General features: G+C 46.3%; 2 protein-coding genes across 8 annotated transcripts in view; one reads left to right on the top strand and one right to left on the bottom strand.

Annotated features, from left to right (window-relative positions):
* C2CD3 (C2 domain containing 3 centriole elongation regulator) overlaps nt 1-8,710 on the bottom strand; it is a 59,905-nt gene extending 51,195 nt beyond the window's left edge. For all 6 annotated transcript variants that reach the window (XM_075107372.1, XM_075107719.1, XM_075107552.1 and 3 more), the window contains exons 1-8: nt 8,573-8,710; nt 8,225-8,473; nt 6,299-6,456; nt 5,405-5,604; nt 4,407-4,624; nt 3,388-3,520; nt 2,080-2,208; nt 391-535 (exon numbers count right to left, since the gene is read on the bottom strand). In XM_075107372.1, coding sequence (XP_074963473.1) covers nt 391-535; nt 2,080-2,208; nt 3,388-3,520; nt 4,407-4,624; nt 5,405-5,604; nt 6,299-6,456; nt 8,225-8,473; nt 8,573-8,633 — 1,293 coding nt within the window. In that variant the 5' untranslated portion in view covers nt 8,634-8,710. The remainder of the gene's footprint in view (nt 1-390; nt 536-2,079; nt 2,209-3,387; nt 3,521-4,406; nt 4,625-5,404; nt 5,605-6,298; nt 6,457-8,224; nt 8,474-8,572) is intronic.
* Nucleotides 8,711-8,806: 96 nt separating this feature from the next.
* PPME1 (protein phosphatase methylesterase 1) overlaps nt 8,807-26,676 on the top strand; it is a 35,308-nt gene continuing 17,438 nt past the window's right edge. Inside the window, exons 1-3 of one of the 2 annotated variants that reach the window (XM_075107222.1) lie at nt 8,807-9,012; nt 22,509-22,602; nt 25,824-25,916. In XM_075107222.1, coding sequence (XP_074963323.1) covers nt 8,915-9,012; nt 22,509-22,602; nt 25,824-25,916 — 285 coding nt within the window. In that variant the 5' untranslated portion in view covers nt 8,807-8,914. Of the gene's footprint in view, nt 9,013-22,508; nt 22,604-25,823; nt 25,917-26,676 lie in introns of both variants that reach the window. The other variant, XR_012662786.1, reaches the window with a different exon arrangement.

Genomic DNA, 26,676 nt, shown 5'->3' with positions numbered 1-26,676 from the left:
TAATGCGCATAAAGTAAGACGTTAACTGCCATTGCCAAGAAAGATACATAATGGTCACGATAAATAAAGCAAAAAACAACTTGCGGATTGCATAATTCAAAACAATTAAAATTGTATCAAAATTTCTCATAGAAGTATTAAAAAAAAGCCTTCAGGGACAGCCTCAATCCTAGCAGTTTCCAAACTCGCTGCTTGACGTCATAGTAATAGTATTCTTTTAATAATACTAGTTTTAAGCAATGGTCTCACAAGCTTCTGCATGATACTTAATGCTTATTAAGCCTTACTCATACCGAAATCTGTAGCCTTTTTTTTTTTTTTGATGCAGATTCTGATTTTCTTCCCCCTAGGGACCACCTATTAAGCACCTTCCTTTTGCTCTCCACTTACAGGAGTCGTGTAAAAAAGACTCTCTAGCAGACTCTGGTCGTAATGGGGATCATTGAGTTCACTGTCATACACCTCACTCCCGAGGGACAGAGAATCCAACAGGGAACCTGCCCGATCCCAGAAACGCACAGGAGATAAATCAGCACTGTGGAGACAAGAGAAAAACATAACTTAATGTTGCAAGTTGTGCCATCAATGTCTTATGAATTCTGGCAATAGTGTCTGTTCTATACCAGACTGGTGCTATATCGGCTCCAGATACAGCCAACTGTGCCTACATGGCACTGTGCCCAACCTAACACACGTCTGTGACCCGACCTGACGGGCTATCTTGCAGTAACAGCTCTGGACCCAACGTGAAAACACTGGTGTGAACATATATCCATAGAATCATGGAACAGCTGAGGTTGGAAGGGACCTCTGGAGCTCACCTACTCCAACCCCTGCTCAGAGGTAGAGGATCCAAGTAAGAAAATCGTCCAGTTGGATTCTGAATATCTCCAAAGCTGGAGATTCCACAACCTCTTTGGGCAACGAGTACTTGGTGACCCTCATCATAAAAAGATATCTATTAATATCTACCTATAATATTTATCCATAAGTACTTTACAACTTTTGGAATGCTTTAAGATATCAGTAATACTTAACAACAGTTTAATACTACATGAATACTACCTGAGAGGGGCTGGAGTGAGGGGGGGGCTGGTCTCTGCTCCCAAGTCACCAGGGACAGGGCGAGAGGGAACGGCCTCAAGCTGCGTCAGGGGAGGTTTAGGTTGGATGTGAGGGAAAATGCCTTCCCTGCCAGAGCGGTCAGGCCCTGGCACAGGCTGCCCAGAGAGGTGGGGGAGTCCCCGTCCCTGGGGGGGTTCAACCACCGTGTAGCCGTGGGACTTGGGGCCATGGTTTAGGAGGCCTGGGGGTGTTGGGTTGGGGGTTGGCCTTGATGATCCGAGAGGTCTTTTCCAACCTTCATGATTCTGTGATTCCATGAATAAAAAATACAAACTATGAGTAGGTAAATACAAGTATCTTTAGAACATGCTTGGAGCAAGTTGGGTTTTGTTTGGTTTAAGGGTTTTCTATTTGTGCTCTGAGTTCAAAACCATTTTATGACCCACAAACACTTCAGCGTCAGCCAGTGACAAACCGCAGGGAAAAATATAAGTGCAGGGCACAAGACATAGGATCTGAAATTCTGCACCACATCTGACACAGAAGCCTTGTGCTTCATATCCCTCATTTGGATAAAGACAACTTAAGCACCATTTATACTCCTACCACTCCGAAAATGAGAGAAAAAGGTCAATCTAATATTTGGAGAAAGATTAAAAATAACTATTGTTTCTCTCTATTTTTAATTTACAGACAGCAAATTCTTCAAAGAAACACTGTATTTGTTTTATGTGCTCCTTAACATTTTAGGGCCCAACAGTTACAGTTATTAAATAACTTAATAAAACAAAGATTGCCGTTAATCTTTCTGACATAATTTTTACATCAAGGGACTTTGAGCTATGCAGGTTGTCATGCATTAAAGTTCAGTGCAAGCTGAGGTACAAAACACCTCCATCACTTGCACATACGATTCACCGGTTACATTCCAGAAATGTGGAGAACTTGAAGAGTCAAGAGGCATTTTTCAGTATAAAGTGCTCAAACAAGGAACCTCCGGTGCCTTACACTCACCTGCCCAACAGTAACTGTATTGCTCGCTCTTCAGAGTTCAGATCAAATTGCTGACCTGAAACTTCAGGTGCGAAGAGATGGGGATCTTCGGGAGCGGGAATAATATTTGAGTTCAAGCCTTTTGGGCTCCTGGATAACAGCGATTGCAGCACAGAGAGCAGTAAAAGGAAAAATAAAGGTATTAAGGCGCGGTCAAGATTAATCCATCAAGGATAAAAATCAAAGGTTATGCGCAGCCTTCCCCACTTTGCAGCTCAATCTCCAGATACACAAAAACTTTCTGCAGCCCTGCAGTCTGCTGCAAGTCGCGTCCAGAATGTTACACTTTGCAGGGCGTCATAGAATCATGGAAACACTTAAGTTGGAAAAGACCTTTAAGATAATCGAGTCCAACTGTAAAAGTTGGCCCAATCTTTCAGTTTAAGCACAGCTGCTGCAAACAAGAAGAGAGAGGGCCTGAGAAAGACAAGCAAGAGGTTTATAAATGATGTTCTACCAATTTTTCCTGGGAAGTCCAAAACAACCTACTTTCAAACAAATTGGAATAGTCTGAGCAGAAATAATTTAAATTGTGGTTGCAATAGCATCACCGACTGTCAAAGGCAACGATGTTATCTTCTGGTTTATCGTGAAACAAAAGACGTTGTTAAACTTTTTCCAAAAATAAGGGATTGAAATTTCTCCTGTAAATAACACGCGATTGTCTTAATACTTCTAAACTTCAATTTCACTGAATCGAGATCACTTACTAAGCCTAGTACTAAACAAGGCTGGAGTTACAAGTTGGAAAGGCACAAACGCTTTTTGCTTTCAGCCTTGCTAAGAAAGGTCTTATGGAAGAAGATAATGACTATAATTCTGAGGACACAGTTAGAGATGCAAATTTTCATGGGTATTTTGACATCAAGAGATGCAAACCAGACTATGCAAAGTACTCAATTTATGTCACTAATTACATTTCTTTGAAAACCTGTTCTCTGCGCTCAAGTAGCATTTAATTTGCTATGTTCCTGATCACACTCTTACTCCTTATCAACGTTTAACATTTCCTTATCAAATAACTCTGTACTAAATACAAATACACTGTGAAACAAAATTAAAATCAATTACTTAAATCAAAGCTTAGTCCATGATGATTAAAATCAATTCACAAAATGTAGGCTTTTATTCACAAGTAGAAATTAATTTCCCATTTGAATGAGAAGCCTAAAATTCATCACATGGACCTCAGTATTTCAAGTTTTCCTGATAAGGTCTCAAAATTCATGGTTTGCAACTTAATATGACTTCCCCCTTTTCCAAGCTCACTTTGCTGGTGCTTTGAAATCATCTCTCTCTATAAAAGGAGGCACTTCATTCAGTTCAATCTCCATGTCCGGGCTAGACTTCATCGCAGAAACAACCATGGCATCACGGAGTTTATTGCCTTGATCCAAAAGAGCTGAGAAATAAGCAGAAGGATGAAATCTCAGCACTCAAATGCAATTTAAAAGCAACGTGTAAACACAAGAAATGTGCCAGCTACAGTCAGGAAACTTCCGATTTCTGCTGTTATAAAGAGATCTTGACATACTGGAGATTGAGCGCGTGCTACACACCATAAAAGAGATAGCACAGCTGGGACTGAGCGAGAGCAATCCTCTGCCTGCCTTCCACTCGGAGCCGTACAAGCAACTCATCGGCATGCAGCGAGTCAGGCATTTCAGGGGCATTATTAAGATACAGCAGCAAGATACATTTATGGAAGCGTAGCTTGTCACCTCAGGATGTCTCAACAGCATTCTAATTTTAGGTCTCCTCTGTAAATATAAAAAATAACTCAAAAGACAACACAGGCAGAAATGTGCCCTACTCTGATGCCCATTTGAATCCAGTCCAGGCAGTCTGTGATCTGAAAGGGATGCTAACTGCCAGGTGAAGGAAAAGAAACCATTTTCCATCTGAAAATGCCAACGGCATAGAAACCCTCCCAAGGCCTGTGTGAAAGTGAGTGGCACCTTTGATGGACACCTCGGAAGTCATGTGAACCATTAAACCGCCTGCGAAGCTGAGCTTCCTTTTCTTTTACCCCTCCCAGCCAGAGCTCGGCCTTACTGCTAGGACAGCATGTTTTGCCTGATCTGGATACTCAGGCCACCTTCCATCAAGATCAAATTAGTCATTTTTATGTAAAGACCTTTTTGTTATAATTTTCTGTTTGAAATAATATAGTGAGAGCATGCAAAGTATCTCTCTTCCTTACGTCTTTACCCCTAGATAGGCACCTGAAATATTATCACGAGCTATTTGTTGTGAAATCGAAAAGATGATGCCAAATCCATACCAACCTGAAAGCAGGTCTTTTGTAGCTGGGTTATGCAAAGAGAGCACCCGCATGTTTGTTCTAGCAGGTGCTTCAGGATCAGAGCTGCTGGGAAACGACACTTGCTGATTTGAAGAATCCACTTTCAAACATTCATCTGGTAAAATCAGACGGTGATGAGAAGCAGAAAAAGCGTCCTTTATGTTTTCAGAGTTCTCTTGAAAGAGCAAATGGTCCTTTCCTCTATTGAAAAATGAAACGTTATTTCAGTAACTAAAGGGGATCTGTAAAGGGATTCAAACCTCTTCAAATCCTCCCTAGCAGTGCAGCTGCCCCCCTTCAGTACATGCTCCGAAAAGAAACGTGACATTATTTTACCAACTCCTCATCTTTCACCAATACCATCAGAGAGACCGACTAAAGCCGTAAGCAAGAGGTTTGTGGCACCTCTTGCATCAGCTAGCATAGCTTGAACTAAGTCAACATAGCATGCAAATTTATATCAAATGAGAAACTGTCCCTGTAAGCTCTGAAATGCTGAATGTTCTGGATTTCATAGAAAATGCATGTTCAGACAGATCAAGTATTCCATAACTCACATGTGTACAGCCATCACATTAAAAAAAATGTGTGAACTGCAAAATAAACCAGAATTTTGTCATGGGGTTAAAAAAAAAAATCACAGAATCCCAGACTGGTGGGGGTTGGAAGGGCCCTCTGGAGCCCATCCCGTCCCACCCCTGCTGGAGCAGGCACACCCAGAGCAGGGGCACAGGGCCGCGTCCAGGCGGGGGGTGAATGTCTCCAGGGAAGGGACCCCACAGCCTCTCTGGGCAGCCTGTGCCCCTGCTCTGGCACCCGCACAGCAAAGGGGTTTCTCCTCATGTTCAGGTGGAACTTCCCGTGTTCCAGCTTGTGCCCGTGGCCCCTTGGCCTGGCGTTGGGCACCGCTGGAAAGAGCCCGGCCCCATCCTCCTGACACCCACCCTATTTATAGGTATTGATGAGATCCCCCCTCAGTACCTGGGAGTTGTGGCTCTGCTATTGTTAACGATCTCTTGGTCAGCAATAGTCACCCGTGTTTGCCTGGGCTTGTGCGACGGAGCAGGAAACTGGGGTTTGCTGTTTCCCTGAGCGGGAGCGATATCCGAGCTTGCATCTGTGGTTGGCATAGAGCTGCTGGTGTCATACAATTCTGGCAGAGGTTCTAGAACTAGGGAGACCTGAAAGACAGAATATAAAGAAAAGAAAATAAATAATGTTTATTTTTTATTATTATTTATCATGATTTATAAAGAACAAATAACATAAAGAAAGAAAATAGTATTTTGTTCTTTTCTTAATTGAGTGCAACGCACACTCTTTCAATTCCAGATTTCACGGTGTGGAAAACCGTTGCTTTTGTACACAGAGTGAGATTTATATCATCCAGTTATGAAATGTTGCAAAACTCTGACATATTTACAACTACTTAGTTCACATTCTATGTCTTCAAATCTCAGGCATCTTTCAGCGTATCTTTCAGGTATCTTTCACAAAAACTGTCTAGAGCTGGGGCTGCAAAACATAACTCCACCTTCTTAACACTGGATTTCAATCTGCTACAGTTTCAGCCCACTGAGGCCACGGAGAAGTGTTAGAACTGAGCATTCATTTTTAAATCCACTCTTAAAACTCACTCTCAGCGTAGGGACTACAAATTTTCTTTATCAAGCCGAACTACCAATGCCACACATCCTTCTAAACAAAACAGAGTTGACCCGACAGCATTCATTTTTCATTTGCTACCTTCGTTCATGAATGCCTTGGACAGAGACCAGGTCTGCAGTGTAGGGAGCACAGCTTGATCCTGGCACTGGATTATACTGGTGTTACCGCAATACAATTTATAATAAAGAGCAAAGATGTAAGGATTACCTGCATCTCTCCTAGTTTATCAGATGTTGGTGAAATGATGGGGAAAAACCCACTGATCGGATGGCTGGGAGAGAGCTGGGACAGTCCGGTGATTTCCACTCTGCCAATTGGAAGATGGTCAAGTTTGGTCATTACTTCCAGGACAAGCACACCCATATCTGCAAGAATTACGAACAGCTTTATTTCAGTCTCGAGCAACATGGTCATAATTAAAGACAGTTAAAACTCTTCTGTTAAAATGACAGGGATGTTAGAGGTTAACATAATGTCGTATCATGATGTTGTGATGATGAGGCAGCAAGCAAAGAAGTGTTACACTGATAATAAATAAGGATAAATAAGTACAAGATATCCAGCCTACCAGAAAAGGACTACTTATGGTAGGCCAAGGGGTGATGGTTTTAAACTAAAACGGGGTACATTCAGACTAGATACAAGGAAGAAATGTTTTACGCTGAGGGTGGTGAAACCCTGGCCCAGGTTGCCCCGAGAGGTGGTCGATGCCCCATCCCTGGGCACATCCCAGGTGAGGCTGGACGGGGCTCTGAGCGACCTGATCGAGGTGAAGATGTCCCTGCCCATGGCAGGGGGTTGGACCAGGTGACATTTAAAGTCCCCTTCCAACCCAAACCATTCTGTGATTCTACAAGTAGCAATAGCAGGCACAGGTTTTATGGACAGCCGAAACATCAGGCTTGCACCAATTTCCTGCAGATCTTTCACTAAATTAAGTCCCTTAATAAAATTACAAGCTCATCTGAGCATCTTTTTATGCATCACACCCTTAGAAATCTGAAATGCCAATTTAATATAATATGCATAATACCAAAAATCATCTGATCTGGACACTATGGGGACTACAAGAGACTTTGATAGCTTGCAGACCTGAGCAATAAACCTGCCTACAAGAGAGACTGAAGTCAGCAATTCCAATCTGAGAACAAAAGCCTGCCGAATCCAGAAAATTACCTAAAAAGCCAAAACTGAGAGGAGAATTGGGTTTACTTGGCAGGTAAATAACTCCTTGGCTGCAGCTCTGGCCCTGACCTGCCTGGCCAGGGCAAAGCGGCTCTACCTCTACCAGCTGGACACGCTGGAGAGGGGGGCCTGGGAGAACCTCATGAGGTCCAACAAGGCCAAGTGCAGGGTCCTGCCCCTGGGCCGGGGCCACCCCCGGCACCCACACAGGCTGGGGGATGGGGGATGGAGGGCAGCCCTGCCGAGAAGGGCTTGGGGGTGCTGGGGGTGAAAAGCTGGACACGAGCCGGCAACGTGCGCTCGCAGCCCAGACCCCCACCCGTGCCCTGGGCTGCATCCCCAGCAGCGCGGGCAGCAGGGCGAGGGAGGGGGTGCTGCCCCCCTGCCCCGCTCTGGGAGACCCCCCTGCAGCGCCGCCTCCAGCTCGGGGCTCCTCAGCACGGGACAGACACGGGGCTGCTGGAGCGGGGCCAGAGGGGGCACAGAAATGCTCCGAGGGCTGGAGCCCCTCTGCTGCGAGGCCGGGCTGGGAGAGCTGGGGTTGTTCAGCCCGGGGAAGAGAAGGCTGCGGGGAGACCTTATTGCGGCCCCCCAGGGCTTAAAGGGGGGCTGTAGGAAGGGTGGGGGCGACCTCTTTAGCAAGGCCTGCTGTGACAGGCCAAGGGGGGGTGGTTTTAAACTCAAACCATTCTGTTATTCTGTAAAAGAGGGGAGATTCAGACTGGATCGAAGGGAGAAATGTTTTACGCTGAGGGTGGTGAGACACTGGCCCAGGTTGCCCCGAGAGGTGGTCGATGCCCCATCCCTGGACACATCCCAGGTGAGGCTGCACGGGGCTCTGAGTGACCTGATCGAGTTGAAGATGGCCCTGCCCATGGCAGGGGGTTGGACTAGTGAGCTTGAAAGGTCCCTTCCAACCCAAACCCTTCTGTGATTCTGAGACCGTACCTGTCAGGTAGGCAGCGAACTGCCTGGGCCCGCAGCGGACGGCGTACCGGGCAGTGGTTCTCCCCGCCGGCTGCCCGGGCTGGAAGACGGTGCCCTCGGAGGTCTCCCCCCACCACCTCAGGCGGACGAAGGCGACGGACGAGTTGGGAGCCGTCCATAGGACTCGGGAAACGGTGCAACGGAGAAGGCAGCGCGGCGGGCCCTCCACTAGCGGCGGCAGGCTGGTGGAGGCGGGGGTGTCGCCGGTACCTGCGGGGACGAGGGACCGAGCGGCCTCAAGCGGCCCGTCGCGACGGCAACGCTCCCAACCGCCGCTCCCACCCCGCCACCCTCCCGGTATCGACCTACCTCCCCTTCGCCGGGAACCCCCCACCGACGGGGGAAGCGACCTCGGCCTCCTCTGCCGCATCCCGCCAAAGGCTGAGGTAACTGCCGCCCGGTAACCGGCGCTCCGGGACTACAACTCCCGTCATGCACCGCGGCCCTATTGCGCTCTACGGAGGCGCGGACTACATTTCCCAGAAGGCCACGGGAGGGGGGCGCTACGGGTGCCGGCGGGGAGCGGTTTTCTCCCGTGGTGCCGCGCGGCGGCGCTGTGGTGGGAGGCCGCTTCCGGTGCGGAGCCGGCGGCCCGGTTGTGGGTGGGTGGTTCGCGGTGTGTCCCTGTTCGTCGGCTTCTCGTTCGTCGTTATGTCAGCCTTGGAGAAGCAGCTGCACCTGGGCCGCCTCCCTCCCCGGCCTCCATTGCCCGGTGGCGGCGGCCAGTCCGGCTCCAAGATGCGCATGGGGTAGGTGGGGGAGGGGTGGGAGCGGCTGAGGGGACCCGGGGGAGTGGGGGGCGGGGGGCAGAAGAGGCAAGAGGCTAACAGCGTCAGAGGAGGGATGCTCGGTGGGGCGAGGGGTGCTCCTTGATGTGGACCTAGGGGTCTCAGTGGCAGTTTAGGGAGGGGTCGTTACTGGGGGGGTTCTGGAGGGGGAGGAGGTGCTGGTTATTGGGGTGTCTGGAGGGAGGAGTGCTCGTTTTAGGGGCTCTGGAGGGAGGAGTGCTCGTTTTTAGGGGGTGTAAGGGTGGGTGCTCTTTATTGGGGGTCTAGAGGGAGGGGTCCTCGTTATTTTTGGGGTTTAGAGGCAGGAGATTTTTTTTGCTGGAAGGTGGCAGCAGAGGGGTGAGGGGCCACCCTGTGTGAGCTGGTTGGGGTGCCCTGTGCTGAGTGGAGCTGGGGGTGTACCTTGGGGGACGGGTTACTTGTCGCTGGGGGTGGGATCGAGGGTTAGGGTGTTTGCTGCTGGGGTGTTTGAAGGTCAGGGTGCTGATTGTTTGGGGGTGGTCTGTGGGAGAGGGAACTTTTTGGGTGGGGTGCTGGTTGCTGGAGGGGTTGGCAGGGAAAGGGAGAAAAGCGGGTGCTGTTTGCTGGGGGTTTAGGGTGAGGGGATCTTTGTGCAGCGGTGGCAGCTTGGGGGAGGTGGCCAACAGCATGCTGGGTCTCCCTGGATGGTGACATGATGCCAGAGGCCAGCAGCACCCCGGGCTGGCCCTGTGGTGTGCTGGGTTTCCTTACCAGTGTCCCAGGAGAACAGCGTCTGGATGGGGTGTCTCCAGCTGCCTGTCCCTGGCAAGGAGGCAGGCAAAGGTGTTACTGCCCGAGGAGTATCCTTTGTGCTGGGGGAAGGCAGCTGGTGCTGGGGTTGCTCTTCAGCAGCCGTTTTCTCTGAGTCCTTTTGCCATCTGTGTTTGAAGGGAGGGCCTAATGTGTCGTGATTTATCTCGGTGGCACCTCAAAGCATGGCTGGGGGAGAGAGAGGTATATTTAAATGTTATTTCTCAGTGGCGGACGCTTATGCGAAGCTGTGCAGTAGGTGAGCTCTGCCAGGTGACTTAAGTCCCTGCTTCAGATGATGGAAGATCTGGGATAGTCCAGTCCAGATGTCAGATCTTTTAAGCAGGAGTGAGAACATGTTTTGGAAGCTGTGAGAGAAGATTGCCCAGTGTCCAGCTGAGTGGATGGCAGCTATAGAGGACTGATGGACAAGAACAACCTCAGCAAAAGCTTTATTCTCTAGCGATGAGTCAGAGGGAGAAAATGGCTTGCGCATGGGATGACTTTGAAGGGAATTTAGTAATTTTACCTCCAAAGGTGTGAGGGAGAAGCTTAAATTCCAAGCAGAGCAAGATGATATTGCAGCAGGGTTATGGCTAGATTATAGGGAGGAAAGTTACAGTTGCAGAGTGAAGGGAAGGAAGCTGGCAATAATTATGGGGACCTGAGCTCAGGAGGGACTCAGGATGCTGAACAGAACACTTCAGCAGCCCTGTCCAAAAATGTAGGTTTAAGCAGAATGGCAGAAACATGGAGAAATGACAAAGTGACGAAGAGCAGGGTTTGATCCTCCGGAGGAAGGCCGGCCACCGTGCAAGAGCTAGCCTCTGTGAGGTCCAGGTGCGCCCCGTGCGATTCCTGCGTGATATGAAGTGCTCTATTTGGAGGATAAAAATATCCTACGATTCCTACAGGAAACCTTTGCCTTGATGCGTGAAATCAGATAACTAAAAGAAATAATGAAAAAGACAGCTACTCCGCTGCGGCTGAAATAAACTGTTTAGGTATTTATGGGTGGGAGAGGACTATTTCTCCTCTCCTTTAAAGCATACTTTTAAAATATTTATTTCACATCTTATTCTTTGTGTTATATTTGGATAGATATAATAGAATCACAGAATAATACAAATACAAATAATACAATTGATGTAGTTAATATATGAACTAATACAAATCTTTGTCAAATACTTATTTCTTTTAATACGAATTATTTTAAAGCCAAGCTTCATGGAAGTATTTCATGGCATGGCTTTGAGGCCAAGCAAAAAAGTTGTATTTAAGGATTAATTTGTACTGTTAGTATAGAAATAGAGAAATTAGGAAGAAGCAGTTTTGAATTACTTTCAGAGGGGGTTGCTCTCTCTCTTGGGACTGCTGTCTGCTCTCCTGTATCTCGTGGTTATCTGAAATTGGGCACTGGGACTCATGGGCTCAGTTTGCTGACGTTGTGTTGAACCGTGGGGTTATGAGCAAGTCACTAAACAGCAACTAGTTCACCCATTTGTGTTGCAGAGTCTTGTGTTTCACCGGAGCGTGCTGAAGGTTACATGGGGCATATAAGGCTAGATTTAATGTTAAATCTATTATAATTTCTGTTCAGAACAGAGCTCACCAAGCAAATGCTTACGGTGTACGAAGTCTGCCAAACGCACAATTTTTCCATTTTAGCTGAAGAAATAAAGTTTTTTTCTTCTTGTTTTATGCTGTTTAAGAATCTCATACCCTCTGGTTATTGTCTGTAATTTTGAATAGACTTTATACTTGTTTCACGCATTGTAAACTTTGTCAGCACCCGCCTAATTCTTTCCGTACAGCAGTGCGTACACCAATGGCCCTGTGAACAAACACCATGACACATTGCTTGTTTGATTGGGTGTTCCTACTTCAATAATAAATCAAAAAAACTGCCAACATTGGTGTTAAGGTGGCCTTAAAGAGGATGCAAATGAGCTTGCAGTTTGTCTTGCTGCTGGTGTCAGCTTCTGTCAGATCTTTCCTGAAGACAGGTGTCTCCGTGTTAAATAAAAAGTCAGAAACTAATCTCCTGCAACGTAGGGTGATCCGCGCTCTGCGGCGAGACCGCAGAGTCGGTAAGCTAAAGGAGCTGATGGGTTTTTCATGTGCCTCTAATTGGCTCTCTTCTTGCAAAACGATGCCATGCTGCGGGATGTATTTTCCACGTCAGTGTTGTGGTTTCTGAAAAATCCATCCTCGTGATAATTTTTATTAGAAAAATAGACAAAAGTACAGGCTGTTAAGTTAATAACTTAATGAGGTGCTGACAAAACCCCTGTGATATTTGTTGCTTCACTTAACTCATCGCAGGTAAACAAACAAATTACAACCGAGCATTTCCAGGGATTTTAAAATGGATTTTATGATGTATGCCTGTGGAGTATTTTTGCAGTTCAGTAATATTTATGCTCATGCAGCGCTTGTTAGTAGCAATCCTAGATATTAGTTTATATAATGCTTCATATCTTGGCTGTCTTCAGAGGGTTTTGCACATTTGCTGTTAGAGAAATGATTATTAAATTTTCTTTTGTTCTGTAATGCTATAAACCTCTTTCCTTCCCCCCACCCCCCAATACTTTCTGAAAGCACTAATACGAAATCTGAGGTTGCGGTTAAGAACTGTCCTGTCCTTCTCCTCTGAAGCATCAGGGAATAGCTCATAATCACACTGTAGTTGCACAGCATGGTTGTATTTTTGGTTTACTGCCCTGACATCGAGTAAATCCATTTATGGGTGATGTTCCTGTTGTGTGAGGCGCTGCACCTCTGACATGAGAATGGCATTGTCTGGAGATACGAGAGACTTGGAATCTCGGAATCATTAAGTTTGGAAAAGACCTCTCGGATCATCACATCCAACCCCCAACCCAACACCCCCAGGCCTCCTAAACCATGGCCCCAAGTCCCACGGCTACACGGTGGTTGAACCCCCCCAGGGACGGTGACTCCCCCACCTCTCTGGGCAGCCTGTGCCAGGGCCTGACCGCTCTGGCAGGGAAGGCATTTTCCCTCACACCCAACCTAAACCTCCCCTGACGCAGCCTGAGGCCGTTCCCTCTCGTCCTGTCACTGGTGACTTGGGAGCAGAGACCAGCCCCCCCCTCACTCCAGCCCCTCTCAGGCAGCTGCAGAGAGCGAGAAGGGCTCCCCTCAGCCCCCTCTTCTCCAGGCTAAACCCCCCCAGCCCCCTCAGCCGCCCCCCAGCACACTCGTGCTCCAGACCCTGCCCCAGCCCCGCTGCCCTTCTCTGGACACGCTCCAGCCCCTCCAGGGCCTTCTTGTCCCGAGGGGCCCAAACCTGAGCCCAGCATTCGAGGTGGGGCCTCCCCAGGGCCGAGCACAGGGGCCCCATCCCTGCCCGGCTCCTGCTGGCCACACCAGGGCTGACACAAGCCCGGGGGCTGGTGGCCTCCTTGGCCACCTGGGCACTGCTGGCTCATGCCCAGCCGGCTGTCAGCCAGCACCCCCAGGGCCTTCTCCGCCGGGCACTTCCCAGCCCCTCTGCCCCAGGCCTGGAGCATTGCCTGGTGTACCCTTACCCTTACTTAAGGGTAAAAAGGAGACAAGAACTGTAATACGGAGGCAGCAAAGCGCAAGTAATGGTGAGATGAAGCTGTTGTGCTGTGGATGATTTGATGGTGGTGGTGTTTCCTGGAAGGCAGATCTGGCAAGGTGGTGAGGTGGCTTTTCAGCCCGCGTGGGTAGGGTGGTGGTGTGTCGGAGAGCTCCAGCGTTGGTCTGAAGATGGAGGGTGGGTAATGGGTGCTGGTTTTAGTGGCGCAGCAGGCACCGTGGCTCAGAGTTTAGTCAACCTTTCTGAACACCCGAACTACATGGAATTGAATTTGTCAACCTATTTGCGTGATCGTATCGTTTCCTTGTCTCTGGTTGCTGGCGAAGCTTGCAGGACATAAGGGCGGCTGGATGTCAGCATCATCTAGACCTTTGCTTCTGAACCCGATCAGTCTGTAGACTCAACACTTTCTTCTTTTTACTTTTTCTTCTTCCCCCAAAATCTCTGATCTCTCCTCACCTTAAGCTGTGTGTTCATTTTTGGTTTCAGAGCTGAAAACTGGATGTGGAACTTCCAACAGAGGCTTTCCTGTACCTGTGAACAGGAAACATTATTTCATCTACATTTGTAGGTGATAACTTCATTCGTACACCTCAGCAGAACTGGTGTGGGTTTTGTTTGGTGGTGTGACTCTGGCCGCTGTTCAGGTTGTGGGCTACAGTTCTGCTGTGGGGCTGCTTGAATCTTATCTGCATTCAGGTAAATTATTTCTGCCTGGGCTTAAGTTTAGCTAAGTTTAGCCTTAGCAGGGTGCAGTTCAATACAAACAGGTGCAAGATTCTATAGTCAGGCCGCTGAAAGAGAATGTGATTAATTCCACGGAGAAAGATAAGTGTGGCTTGTGGTGCTGGCAAATGTACAAGGCTGTACTGAAATGGTCCTTTAATTATTTTTGTTCCCTGTAAAAGTTTGAATTTTAAACTTAGAGAAACATTTGTTGCTGTGTCAAGCATCTCATGTTTATAAATCTATTTTATTTCTGTGCTTTGAATTTCTTGAATTGGAAGCAGGGCCATTAAAATGGGTTTAAACTGAATATCCAGCAGTGCTGGCAAGCTGATTTTTCCATAGCTAAATGCTGTGCTTCATATTCAGCAACCCTCTGACTAGCGTGTTGGGTAGTCTCCTTTTTATTCTTTCTTTTTTTTTATCAACCAGGCAGGCCATGTTTAATGTGCCTGTGTGGTGTAGTTGGAAGCAGATGATAAGAAGCAGAGGCTGCAGCAAACGCTATTGCTGTAGGAAAATAGAAAAATAATTTACTGCAGCACTGAGATTTCTCAAGCGTCCTTGACTGGAAAGGCAAGTTACGGGGTAGGGTGCTTTCTTCAAAACATAATTTTCAAGCTTACTCTGAGATTATTCGCTTTGCAAAGAAGCTTTTGCCATTTATACTGAGGACTTCTTAACCAAAATAGTGTCTTGTACCTTTTTGGTGATGTGCTCTTTAAAGGGTTAATCCGTGTTTCAGTAGTTTGTGATAAAATGTCACCTATTGCTGCATTGCAATAGGTAAAAATAGACTTGTTTCTCTTTTTTTTTTTTAATGATTTTTTGCCATTTTCCAGCACGATCGCTTCCTTATGTCTCTTTATTGGAGAGTCTCATTCGAGAAGTCAAAGTGGCCAAAGCGAGTAGCTGTGCTGTGCTCGTGGGACCGTCATGCGGGGCCCAGTGCTCTGCTCCATCGCTGTGAGTGTTAGCTCTGCTTGCAGCTGCACATTCCCACGCTTCCAGTTGTGTATCGAAGTAACGACACATGTGAAAATGCAAACAGAAGGGTTGTTGGATCCTTGACCGTGTGGAACACGGATATTAATATTTAAGTAAAACCACTGAATAGTTAAAATGGCTGCTGCAACGTAGTTTTGCGGTAGCACGAGATGTACGCTTAGAATTTCGTCGTATTTCACAGCACATCGCATTGATTTCTGCCACCTTGCTCCCTCTGAATCGCAGCCCCCGCCTGTCTGCAGACACACACGTGTGCGCGCTGTTCCAGCAATACTCGCCTTTGCCAGCGTAGCACTCCCCTGCCTGTATTTAAGGAAGATGGTGCCTCTCTTTGACTCGAGCAGTGTGTGAAAATCACACCACTGAGAGGAACCTGAAGTTTGTTTTTCAGTGTCCTTTAAGGAGCAGATATGTCTAAGGCTGTGTTTGAGGTCACCTGCGTATTGAAAGTGATTTGTTTGAATCACTCACTTGAAATGGAAATAAAATCAAACTTTATGGCCCCAGTTCTTTGGGGGAAATCAAATAATGGAGTTTGCAAAATGGCTAGTGAAGCGAAAGGACTGAGACCCGCAGAAGCAGCTCCTGACAGCTGTAACAGCCGGTGCGTGTGCTCTCTTATTTTGTCTTATGTTTTTCCCTAGTTTGCTTACAGAACTAGCTTGTTCAGAGCTGAGGATCTGGATGGGATTTGGAAACTAAGAAGAATTTGCTGTTCTTTTCCAATGTGTGAATAAAAATTATGTATGATCTCCTAGATCTTTTAATTATCTGGAAGGCCTTGATTGGATTTGATCTGTGTAATTCGATCATGACAATTGCAACTATTCAATTGCAACTGACAATTTCCTCCTTCTTACAATTTTTTTGAAACTTTTAAAATAAAGAAACAATTTACATATTCAGTAGCTTTAAGGCAGAGCTTAAAATACTGCCCTTGTCTATTTTGAGAATTTTGAAATGCAACTTGTCAGCTGTGGCAGTTCTTACATATAAATTATGTTTTGATTTGCTTTGGTCAGGTTCAAATATGGTGTAAGAATTAAGTATCTTGATTGATGCCCACAGTGTTCTTTAATTGCGTTGGTAGTTTTAAGTATAGGCTCTGGGTCAGCAAAAAAAGGCATTTCTAAAAATGCTTCTCCTTGCTTGGTACAACCTTTGGGTTGTTTTTTTTCCTTTTTAGGTAAATAACCTGAAAGAAAACCCCTTTAAAAATTGGGAATAGATTTGTTGAGCCGCACGGGCTCCTGTTGCTCCCGGATCACTTGCAGTATACGCACGTTTTCAGTACATGATGAAGAAGACAAGCTGCACAATAGGATAAAACTAGCTGTAGAGGGTGCCCAGAATTTGTTTTGTGATTCCAGTTTAATATGCTGGCTGGCTTAGAGTTTAAGGATCATTCTAGAAAAGTTATTATGTTGGATACATTTCTGTTTTGGCCTGCCGGATACTTGAAAAAGCAAGTAATTAGTTCTGTCAGTTTAAATATTTGGTCAGCAAAATACTGCTTCAGCATAGGAAGGTGCAAAATCACAGCTGCTGTTTATTGGCCTTCTAATTTTGAATGTGTGTTGATGTAGTGCTAAAAAAAGAAGCTCTAGGAAAAATAACAAATCAAAGATACTAATTCTCTTCTTGAGAGAAATAGTTCTCTAAAATCAGCCACTGCCCAGCTTCCTGTGGTCACCAGGTGTTTTGTAGAAAACTGCAACATTTATTCTGACCTTTTCGGGGCTCACTATTAAATCAGAGGTCACTTGCGTTTTCCTAAGCATTGTTTGGAGGCGACTGTCCTGCTCCTTGTCTTCATCTTCTCCGTTGTGCTGTGTTTGGGTGGCCTCGCAGTTAGCCAGGTAGGGAACAGATCTGGCTGAAAGATCTGGGAGAGATCAGAGCAGTTGTGGGTGCCCCATCCCTGGAAACATCCCAGGTGAGGCTGGACAGGCTCTGAGCGACCTGACTGACTTGAAGGTGTCCCTGCCCATGGCACGGGGTTGGACTAGGTGAGCTTTAAAGGTCCCTTCCCACCCAAACCATCCCATGATTCTATGAAAACCATTTTGTTTTCAGCTAGATCTGTCCACGGGGAGTGGTTAAATCTGGAGGAATGGGGAAGGAAGGAGATGTCGTCTTCACTAGCCTCGCAGGTTTATCCCACATTAGGGTGACTGTGTATCAGTGCTCTCGGTAACTGGAGGGTCGCCTTTTCTTTGCCTTCCAGTCCCAGGAGAAAGAGCTGCCTCAAGTCAACCTAAGAGGCTTGAGACTGATACCAAGTTCTCCAGGTTATCTGAGCTCATGAAGACATCTGCTTGGGAAAATGAGCTAAAAATCCCCTTCAATTTGAGCAACTGGGATGAAGTTAACTTAGCTTACCCCTTTACTTCCCCACCACCCTGCCCCACATCAGTCCTGGCGTCATGTTTAACTGATCGGCTCTGTAAAGCTTCGTGCTGTATGCCCTGTTTTCCAGTCTTAATTATTTCTCTACTTCTTCGAATCCTCTTAAGTTATATCCTTACATCATTGATCCAGCTGCAAGAACAGTATTCCAGACATGGTGGCACCAGTGCTTTGTGCAGTAGTGGTACAGTCTGTGCCCCAAGCTGAGAATGTCCTTAGATGCCTGAGAATCACACCACGGCCTGGGTCACCACGCTCTCACTTCAATGTACGCAGTCAGCCAATGGACCACCGGCTTTCAGAGACCGTGCACCCCAGGACCGCGCACCCCGTCCTGTTAATGCGGTTTCTTGCCTTGTGCCTGGGTGCGTGACGTGGCTTCGTTGGTTTTGAGATCTGTTCTTCATCTGTCAGAAAAGGAGCAATGCTGGGTCCCTCTATACCTGTTCTCACCCATGCAGGATTAATGAATATTTTCTGTGTGGCTTGGCTATTGGTAGCTGATTTTGTTAGTGCTGTGTTTAATATTCCCTCTGGCAGTCTTGAATGCTTAAAAATGAATGCTTACTGGTAGAAACTATGACATGGGTTTTGCTGTTTGTGATGGACCCTGAGCCAGATGCCCTCAGTGACAGCACAAGCTATTTCACATTGTTGCAGCTTGGGCTTTGTGGCATTGGTGTGCAACTGCGAGAAGTTCATTTCTTGTTTTTTGGTGGGATTAATTTTGATGCTAACTATCCCAAACTGATGATTCATGGGATTTCATACCTCTCCTACACAATATGGGTTTAATGTCCTTGCACTAGTCCACGGGCTGCTGCGTTCCCTTGTCTTCTGTAATCCTGGCTGTCTGTACTGTAACCCTGCTTTCACAAAAGTGAATTAATTTGTCACCACAACCAAAACTCTTCATCTGGCATGATACAGTTAATCAGCAACCTGCTCCAGGATCCCCCCATGTTCTGCCTCCCTTAAGAGAGTAAGAGAGTCCGCTTACAAACTTTCTGGTCTCACAATAAAGGGGAGGTTCCCGGGGAGGTCCTGCCATTTACCAGATTTATGGATTATGTTGGAAGCGATGTAGCCAGGCAGGCGATGATATTTGCTAATCACCTGGAATTAGGACAATCAAACCTAAAGCCAGCCATGACATGCTGTGGAGAAGTCTGTGTTGAAATGCTGCATTTTAAAAGGGTGATGAAATTTGTTGTCCCTAGCTGCACATCCGACCTTTTAAAAAACTGGAGAAGGCAAATCATCCAAGCTGTGGGCAGTTCTCTCCATCTCCAGAAAAAAACAGAAATAATACGGAGAGCAAACGTGGTTGGGGCTAGGATGGCTTCCAGGCAAGGAGATAATCGATAGAGTAGGACTCTTGGCTTGAAAAACACATAGTCCAGGCAAGGACAATACGTTAGGGCTGTTTACAGTCATTAATATTGTAAGGAACAGACAACCGTTATCACAGTGTGGGCTTAAAACCAAACAGAAGTACTCCTTTTTGCTCAAAGCCTAATTAAATTGTGGCCCTGTTGTCACAGATGTCGTGGAACAAGCACTGGCTGGGAGTGACTTGTATTTTATGTGACAAGCTAATGGAAACTGTCCTCCCTTAATGCAACACAGTACTGAGGATGCAGCCTCTGGAGATCCCCATCCTGCTTAGAGTGAAAATTTGGAGGTCATCCCCTGTTGCCTGCTTAACCCTTTCCAGAGCGCTTGCCGTGCTGGCATCTCTCGGGGACACGTTGCAGAGCCGGATGGACCTTTGCGGTCTCTCGTCATCTTATGGTCCTAGAAGATAAACCAGTTGTAAGTCAGGTAGCTTGAAGCTCTTACCAATAATACGCGTTTGCTGTATTTCATACCAAATTCTTGCTTATGAAATTCAGCATTAGGTTTCATTTCTTTTAATCTTGACCTGCACTGGGAGTGTTTGTGTTTATGGTTTTCCTAGCATGTCATATCGGTGTCGTGGCAAATGTAGTCTCCCTCCCTTGGATACCTGGACACCTATGCAGGTGTGCTTGGTTCTTCCCAATATTATTACAACTCGTCATCTTGACAAAATATCGTTCTGTTCTTCCTGATCTACAGCATTCTTTGAAGGCGACTGTGATATTTTTCTTTAATCAGAAAATGAGATTGAACTGAGGCAGTAAAAGAGATTAATATTTTCTGGATTTACGTAGGTGTGTGACATGCCATTTTATTTAATTGAAATTTGACAAGAGCAATACTGAAGTCTTGGAAACCCACAGAAGTGCATTTGGACCCTTCAGGGGGTGGTTGTTTTATGTTTCATATTCTAGAAATATCAGGGGAAATAGGAGTTCTGTTTCTACAAAATTGAAAAGCTGCTTTGTCTGTTCCTTTGTGTTTCTTTAGGAAGCCAAGAATTCAGGAGAAACTTCCTTCAACAGAGGAGACTTTTTTTTCTTCTGTGAAGGTCTTTCACCCCCCATGCCCATGCTTGATTTTAATATTCTGTGCTGATTGCCTCCCCCAGAAGAGCTGAAGTGCAAAACGCCTGTTAAAATGGTGCACTGTTACTCATCCTGTATACTGGGCTCGAATCTAGCCTAATTATGTCACTGCCAAAATTAAGCCTTACTCTTTTAGCCTTACTGAGTATCAGCCTGAGAAACAGATTTTTGCATCAACTGAGTCATCAGGAAAATTCTGATTGTGGAGCCTTTTGTTAGGAATGGGGATGCAAAGAGAGGGCACAGCTGCACCTTTCGATGGAAGCGAAAAATAAATTGGATTTTCGCCTGGGCACCTTTGAGAGTCCTGGTTTATACGATGGCCGCAGAACAGGTCTGCATTCACCCAACAATTTGGGGGAATTGCATTCCCTAAGGCACTGGTGCGACCTGACATTAGTACTGCAGGAGCAGCTAATTGAAGGCATAATTTGTTGCAGTGCTTTGCGATGTACCTGTCAACAAACTGTGGCAGAAATTAGCCTTATTATTAAGAGGCGATGAGTCTCACTGATTATGGGGAATAGTGACTGTGATTCACCTTTTAGAAATGTGTTACTGGGAAAACCAGGCTTTGCTTTACTGCCTCTGTTCAGGTGTTATTCCCTGGGCATGCGGAGCACTGGCAGGAAGATACCAGCTTATACAAAAGGAGGAAATCTCTCCAAATAGTAGTAGTTACTAAACATGAAGCCGTCCACAGGTAGCGCCGACGCCCAAACTGTTCATCGCGCTGAATCCTCTTTTAACACAACAGTTCTGGCCCGACTCCAAAGCACCTTCTCTTCCCCCGGCATCCACTGCTACGATTTTCTTGCCTGTGCGATGCTCGTTCATTGGTATTTGGCAAACGGTGTAACAGAAGGAGATCTTGCTTCTGGGCACGAGCTCCCTCGTTTGTGCTGGATAGGATTGGGCATCCAGAAGTCTCTGGGGATTGGAATGAGTTTGGCCAGCTTTTACCTTCCTGGGGTTTTTTGTGTTTTTTTTTTTTTTTTGATGACAGTGATTCTGTATGGGTAGGTTCTGACTTCTGAAGGAATTACAGCAAGCTGGGAATAACTGCAAAGCAAACTGGAGGCCGAAAACCCATTCTCATGTGGCGTCAGTGTTACGCAGTCTTGTTATGATCCTTCATTTAAAATACAGCTTTTAAAGATCCTACCTTTTTATATTATTATTTTTTAAAATTTTCTTAATAACTTTGGCCTTTTGGACTCACTACCTTTTCCTGGCATTGCCGGACTTGACAGCATCCTTCCTAACAAAATGCTTTTATACAGGATATTTTCAGAATCACAGACAGCTGCCTGCGTGGCTCTAAGAACATGGAGGAAGGCAGCTTGAGGAGTGTCTATTGGTCTTTATTGTGATGCTGTTCTCGTGGTCCTTATACTTAACTAAGGCAGGATAGATATGAAAGCATATACTGAATTAATTTGGTCTTGTTCTTTTCCTTCACAGTCCTGGTGTTGCCCTACTGTATGTATGTACTGTATGTATGTATTTAAATACTAGATCTGTTTACAAATATGTTAAAGTTTTAACCATTGCAATAAATTCCAGGAAACTTGAGCCGTAACTAAAACTTGCTGCTGTTAACTTAAACCTGGTGGGTTTTATTTATTCCCCCCCAACAGTGTTTCTAAGTTTCTTGTATATACCATACCTTTCAATTCTCCCCACGGTTTTTCTACCAGCCGCTCAGCCTTCGGGACGGGTTGACTTTGACATTTCTTCCAAAACTTAGATTTCTAGGAAAGTTGTAGTGTCACGACAAGTAGTACATGGTAAATTAGTAGTAACCTTCAGTAAACAGCTGACACACTGCTTTTCAATACTGTGGTGTCAAGGTGACTTCGGAGAGGGACGTATTCTTTAATTGTGATTCATGAGCTGAGTCATAAATTTAGGATGGCGTCCAGTGTTCAAGGCACTGGGGTGCTCCCAGTCATGTCAGCATCAGGCTTGCTTTAAGGCTAGAGCAAGACCATTAAATACAAAGGTATTTAATAACTTTTGACTCTGATGTTTGAAGCGCCTGACCTGCGGGTCGTTGTGAATTGGGAGACTGTGCTGGGACAGTGTCGCTGTGTGCCCTGTTCGTGTTCTTTTCCCTTGCCTTAGGTCTGTGTGATTTGCCAGTCTAAATTGCCATTGTTCGGTCTTCCGTGGTATTGCTTTACCAGGAAAATACTCTTCTCTTTGCGTCTCCACTGGTTTTCCTGTGCATTTTTGTGATCTCCTCAATAGGAGCAACAATTAGAGGGGGGGGGGGGAAAGGAGGATTTCTTTACTCACCATAAAATTGCTAATATTGTATGGGAATTTCACTGACACCTCATTTGCTTCCAGTCCTAAACTGTGTGTAACACCAGTGTATTCTCTTCACTGTATGTCCAATTTAAATGAAAGATTTTAAAAATACATCTTACTGATTATTTTTTGTTGTTGCTGTCTTGCAGCCCTGGAAGAAAGCGTGATTTTTCACCGGTGCCTTGGAGCCAGTACTTTGAATCTATGGAGGACGTTGTGGTAGAAAATGAAACTGGCAAGGATATATCCTTTTTTCTAGGTTGAACTTTCTTTATTCTCGGTGACTGGGGCATTATGTTGAAGTTTCTCCTTAAGTTTATTTGGGTTCTCTTCATCTTTTTCATGTATTTCTTCCATCTTCCATTTTTTCTTCTGTAAGGCTCAGGGTCAGTAACTAGAGCTATCCCTTCTAAGGCGGCAGCTAAGAGGTACTAGAAAGGTCAGTTCCTGGCATTGCTTCTTTAGTAATCATGAATTTAAAGAAGTGTTTCCAATGGTTCAATAATATATTTTGCAGGGAAATACTCATCGGTTCCCATAGTTTAAACCATATCAGGATCAAAGCTGTTTATTGATTTTTATCACCAACAGGTAGTTAACTGGCAGTCAGTGAGCTCTATGTTCAGAATCAGTATCAGCAGTACAACAGACAAACCCCAACACTAAATGCTGAGATCTTAATAAATACCTGCCAATTTCTAAACACCTTTCTGTGACAAATCCCAGGAAGTTCTGTTCCTGCACACACAAACATAGGTGCACAGTCATGTGCACCCCCGTGAGAGGCACCTGGGGGCTCTGGCCAACGGCAAGTTGAACACGAGCCCCCAGCGTGCCCTGGCAGCCCAGAGGGCCAGCCGTGCCCTGGGGGGCATCAAGCCCTGCATCGCAGCCGGGCGAGGGAGGGGATTGTCCCGCTCTGCCCCGCGCTGGGGCGGCCTCACCCCGAGTGCTGTGGGCAGCGCTGGGCGCCGCAGGACATGGAGGGTATAAAGGTACTGGAGAGTGTCCCGAGGAGGCCACGGAGCTGGGGAAGGGTTTAGAGGGGAAACCGTACGAGGGGCGGCTGGAGTCCCTGGGTTTGTTCAGCCGGAGCAGAGGAGGCCGAGGGCAGCCCCATGGCGCTCTGCAGCTCCCTCCCGAGGGCAGGAGGAGGGGCAGGGCTGGTCTCTGCTCTCTGGTGACCAACGCCAGGCCCCGAGGGAATGGCAGGGAGATGTGCCAGGGGAGGGTTAGGCTGGGCATTAGGAGAAGGTTCTTCCCCCTGAGGGTGGTGGAGCCCTGGCACAGGCTCCCCAGGGAGGCATCAGGGCACCAGCCTGGCGATATTCCAGAAGCGCTTGGCCAAGGCCCTCAGAGACCTGGTGTGAATTTGGGTTGTCCTGTGCAGGGACAGGAGTTGGGCTCGATGGTCCTTGTGGGTCCCTTCCAGCTCAGTGCATTCTGTGATTCTAAGAAGTGTGGGTTACAGTTTCTTCTGGGACTGCAGGATCTCGTACTTGTGCGGGTCTCTGTGGGAGGTGTAGACGCTACCTGTGCTGCTCCCACTAATGCACATGACGCTGCGAAAGCACCGTGTGAGGTTACATATATACACCTGAGGTGTGGGTCACTACTTGTTGCGCCCCCGATTGTCAGTCCACTAGCTGGTGTGCAGACAGGGGAGCTTCTAGCTCTGGCCAAGGCGGGGGCGGTGATGCCATCAGAGAGTCTTCTGGCAGTGTCATACCAGGTTTTGACCACAGCCGTTTCCTCTCCAAGCTCTGTGCCCCTTTTGCAAGTGTTCATGTTTCTTTTATACTTCTTTTCAAGCCGACTCCTCTTTCCCAGTCTTCCAGTTACTGTTTAATCCAGCTGATGGCAGTCATCCTCTTTGACGTGCTCAAATGCTGTTGTATCCAGGCCATTTGCTAACTGGGAGTGCCCCAACAAGTACAGTGTGTGAAGGTGCTGGGACAAGGCTTCCCATCAGTCCTACCTCTGCCTGCAGCTCTGGCAAAAGCAGGTCTGAGAGGTACTTCCAGGTCTTTTAACCTAATTACAAAATGAAAACATTTTAGTCTGTGTTTAAATAACACAGCCTTGCAGTTTAAATAGTTGCATCGTTTTTAAGCATGCATATTCTAGCTTAGCCATTAGGAAAATCAAACTTTCAAGCTATTTCTCTCCAAATACCAATTTAGTAAGTAATTCTCTAATGCCAGTAGCATGTGATGCTTTGAAATGAGAAAATTCTTTCTCTTTGTTGTTTTACTCAGCTTGTTATTTTGTGTTTATTAAGTGCATTTCTCTAATTGATCCTATGAATTCCTTATGATGTGCACCTTGTCTGCTTTTGATGTAAGGGCTGTGCACACCCCCGAGGCTTCATAAATAATAAAATAAAAAGGGCAGTGGACTGATTTGGGTAGGTGGTGTACATAAGCATCCCAAATTTAAGCAAATCTTAGTTGTTTGGGATTTATTGTGCTACTTACAGCCTTTAACAGAAGCTTGAGCTCCCATGTGAAAGGTTTTGGACAGATGCGTATTGTGGAAGCAGCTTAATTAACAAATGGAGTTGGTGCCCACTGTTCTGCCCCAGCTACCTGTTCCTGCTCCATCAGATCTCCTTGTGTAAACAAACCCCAGCTGATGAGACTATTTAAGCTGACACAGCTCGCTGCAACTGAAAGGGTGTAGGCAGCACCTGCGTGTGAAGTGTTTGCAGCCTGCAGATCCAAAGGATCTGCGGTGTTCAGCAGAAAAATGATGAACAGCTTGGTCGGTAGCCGCGGGTAGCATGGTTAGATTCAGAGGAACGCTTTTATCCGCCTCGAGAGCAGAGGGAGGACAGCAGAAGGGGGTGAGGTGACTTTGTATGATCTGTCGGTTGCAGTTTTGGGCACTGAACACAGCTCTCACAACTGTCGGTTCAGTGCCTTTCCCTAAGTGACACTGGTTTTAGTGATAGTTAAACGGACTTTTCAGTGCCTGTGTGTACACTGCAAGGGGACTTCAGCTACCGTGATGAAGCATCTTTGCTGGGTATGTTCCAGAGGGTACCTGTATTGTCCTAAAAATCTTGTTTGCTGGCTTACCTGACATTTTTCCTTGGAAATAATAGGAAAATACTCCCAAAATACCCTCTCCAAAGTGCGTGCTGATCCTGGTTTGGTTTTTCTCGTAGTTGTTCAATTCACTGTTGCACACAGGGGGAAAAGGGTGCGGGGCAGGAGATGCGTGGATTACAGAGAGCAGGAGATCCAGGCAGCATGAAAACAACTCCTGAAACTTAAATAAAGCAGGTGAAGTTTTGTCCAGGTTATGTTTGCACACACCTGTTGTTCAGAGGCGGAAATGAGGCCTCGGGTACCTACACAAGGGTAAAAACAAAACAACGTCAGGTGGCGCAGGCTCCAGGATACATTCAGCTGAGTAACTGACTTCAAATAACTCTGTGAAATGTCCTTAACTGTTCATACACTTTTCGAATTTACAAAAGCGGATTGGAGGGGCCTGTCTTGCTGCTGTTACATGGTGGAGGCCATTCTGCGCTTTCCTGGGCTGTATTTACTGTAAGTAAGCTGCTGCTTTATAGAACTGTGTATGCAGGCAAACATCGTTGTCTGAGTGTGGAAGGCAACTAACCAGTCAGCTGTGTTAAGCACAGGAAAATCAGTTCAGAAAACTGTTTTATAATCTCCTGGTGTGCACCTGACTCAAGTCTCGTAAATATTTTGCTGTCGGTGTATGTATTAAATTTTAAATAGGCAGAGCACATGCAAAGGTTTATCGTCCAGGTTTTAACGATCAGCAGTAACCAAAAACTACATCTGCTGAATAGCTTGTGTGTTTTAATGAAGTGCCAAGACATTTCTCATCCTGGCATAGACACTTTTTTTCAGAAGGCTGCTTTTCCATGGCTACTGGTGGAAGTTCAACAGCTTTATCTCATCATAACAATATTATCTTTGGGTGGTTGAGGTCCTGTTTGACTTGTTGAGAAATCTCATTTGCCGCTCCAGTGACTCTCGGAAACACAAAGTGAGGTGGGGACTGACCAAACTGTAATTCTGCCCCCCACCCATTCCCTTGAAGAAATAAAGGGAGTTAAGGGAGAAGACTTCTTTAAAGAATTTCAAGTAAAATCATTTGCACTGTGATTTTTATTTGGGACCTCTTTAATCCAGGAGCTCTTCAAACTGTCGGGTGCCCTTAACAGAAGGATGCTATAGGATGACAGATGAAGTCTCTACATCTCCCCCATGCCTTTGGCTGTGTCATATTTGTTACCTTTTAGCGGTCTGGTGGGCTGTAGATCACTTAGTTTTTAAG

The sequence above is a fragment of the Phalacrocorax aristotelis genome, chromosome 1, assembly GCF_949628215.1.
Source record: "Phalacrocorax aristotelis chromosome 1, bGulAri2.1, whole genome shotgun sequence".
Classification (NCBI taxonomy): Eukaryota; Metazoa; Chordata; class Aves; order Suliformes; family Phalacrocoracidae; genus Phalacrocorax; species Phalacrocorax aristotelis.
This window is presented reverse-complemented; position numbering and strand designations above follow the sequence as displayed.